At 50.3% G+C, this 2327-nt stretch overlaps 1 protein-coding gene across 1 annotated transcript; it reads right to left on the reverse strand.

Moving 5' to 3' along the window:
• Positions 1-740: 740 nt before the first annotated feature.
• Positions 741-1880, reverse strand: LOC120842709. Its single transcript, XM_040213872.2, has one exon. It carries the CDS (start codon positions 1740-1742, stop codon positions 741-743), a length of 1002 nt encoding a protein of 333 aa, XP_040069806.2. The 5' UTR covers positions 1743-1880.
• Between the last annotated feature and the right edge of the window lie 447 nt (positions 1881-2327).

The following is a 2327-nucleotide window of genomic DNA, read 5'->3' on the forward strand; positions in this document are numbered from 1 at the left end:
TACGTTGTATGTCTCTACCGATGCACGCCCTTACAAGGCAATGATCCGAAAAGGAAACTGGCTTTACGTCGTAGGCACTCACTTGTGCAAAAAGGGGACTTGATACATAAATGCGATCCAGTCTCGCATTGCATGTTGCATGAAGATGGGTAAATCGATTAGAAACGTTTTGCGAAGCCCCAACGTCAAAAAGGTAGTAATCAGATGTGAGACTGTTCAAAATTTCGGCACTGCTACCACGTCTTGTAGAAGGAACTGATCTGTCGCTAACGTTACACACACAGTTAATGTCTCCGAACAAAACAATCTGCTTGTCTGTATCAAGAAATGGGGCAAGATTTTCAAAGAAAAAACGTCTCTCTCGCTCGCCGTTATAAGCGTAAATACACAGTAAACGAAAAAAAATGCCCCGTAACAGAAAATCACAGCATATAAACCTTCCTTTGTCGCCAACGACATGTGACAATGAAGAATAACCCAGGCTTTTCTTGAGAAACAAGAAGCACCCTCCCGACAAGCCATCAGCATGACTGACACATACCTCGTATGTCAAGAGGAAAGGGTCCAGTGCTCGAGCGGTGTCCTCATCAGACGATATCTTTGTTTCCTGAATGGCAACAAAGTCTATCTGTTCTTTTAATAGGAGCCTATATACTTGGGACTGTCGCACACGTGAACACAGTCCTCTGACATTGAGGGTAGCAAAGCTGAGTGGGGGGCGTGCCATGGGCTACTAGTTGTTATGTAGGTAAAACATCATGGTCTTTCATCTCGTTGTCCGGCTGTGGAGCCAGGCTGTAAGGGTCTTCTCGGAGCGCTGCTGGCTTGCGCTTTGCCTCTCCTCCCTCGCCATTCTTGCTCTCCTTCTTGGCACCCATTCCAGAGGGCTGGGACGACTCAGCCTTAGGAGCGGGTCTCTTGACGGATGCTCCATTGGATGTGGTGGGACGCTCCCGGCGAGGCAGTGGCTGTTGGCTGCAGGACGGCTCCTCTGTTACCTCCAAGAGGGGGTACTCGTTATCCGACCAGTTTCGCATGGTTGCTGTAGTTGTTATCGTAGAGTTTTCTTTGATTGGCACAGATGAGACATCATGCGAGACGGGATTGGTCGTTTGTGCTTCTTGGGAAGCAGTTTCCCGTTCTATCCTTGGTGCTATGGAATCGATTACTTCTCCTGTAGCGTCAACCATCTCACTGATGTCCATTAGGTGATCTTGAACAACGTCATCAAGAGGGGTTCTCACCTGTCGGAGCTTGTCGGCGTATGTCGATACACATTCGTCTGTAGTGTGTCCATAGCGGCGGCATTCGCCGCACCGAGGAGTTCTGCACTCTCGACGTATGTGCCCGATTCGGTTGCATCGGAGGCACAGCGGAGGGCGACCAGGAACGATCACGAGGCTTCGGCAGCCGAAAACCGTGAGTTGGTGCGGGATTTGGGTGCTGTTCATCCCTTCACGGAGTGTTAACGTTACCTCCTTGTTTAAAGTCTCCATTTGCTCCATCCCTGGGCAACTCCACTTCTCGCGAACGATTGAACAAACCGTACCGTAGGGCGCTAGCGCCTCTTCGATTCGCTTGTTCTCCATGTGGACCGGCAGCCACAACAACTTGAGTTTAACGTCTCTGGTGTCTGGGTCGATGACTATGCATCTGTGTCCCTTCACACAGAGCTCGGCCTTGTTGACGAGCTTGGCTTTCGCCAAAGCGTTAGTACAAGTTACCATCCATACGTGGCTCATTTGGAATTGGCCGATTCCGATGATATCTTGAGCCTCAACCACTCCTCGTAAGGCATCACGGAAGTCAGGTGCGCGGTAGGGTCTCGCGGCAAGATCTCCATGCAGGAAAACAGAGTTTAGGCTCAAATTACCTGTGGGTAGACGAGGTAAGACGGTCCGGTATTCAGTTGTCATGGTTTCCAAAGAACTGGCCGAAGCCTCAGCATTTCCCCGGCCAGTGGCCGGTGTATTTTCCTTGGAGAACATAAAGCGCGTCCGTTCGGAACGGCGTCTTCTTCTTTCTCCCCGGCCACCGATCCCCTTAAAGGGTTTCCCTACTGAAAAAAACCATTTGAAATTCAAACGGGTGGCAAACTGGTAAATCAAATGGGTGCAAACTTGTCGACCCGTTTGGATCAAACGTGATTATGGGATACGGGTAGCCGTTTGAAACGGTACCCATTTGATACAGGTGCCCGTTTGATACGGGTGCCCGTTTGATACGGGTGCCCGTTTGATACAGGTGCCCGTTTGATACAGGTGCCCGTTTGATACAGGTGCCCGTTCGACCTTGCACGTGACCACACGTTTGAACGTGCCATTCGA

This window comes from Ixodes scapularis, unplaced genomic scaffold (genome assembly GCF_016920785.2).
Source record: "Ixodes scapularis isolate PalLabHiFi unplaced genomic scaffold, ASM1692078v2 PGA_scaffold5__190_contigs__length_132052651, whole genome shotgun sequence".
Classification (NCBI taxonomy): Eukaryota; Metazoa; Arthropoda; class Arachnida; order Ixodida; family Ixodidae; genus Ixodes; species Ixodes scapularis.

What these genes read in the sequence shown, in the direction of transcription:
- LOC120842709 (XM_040213872.2), bottom strand. Translation starts at nt 1,742, where the DNA reads ATGAGCCACGTATGGATGGTAACTTGTACTAACGCTTTGGCGAAAGCC.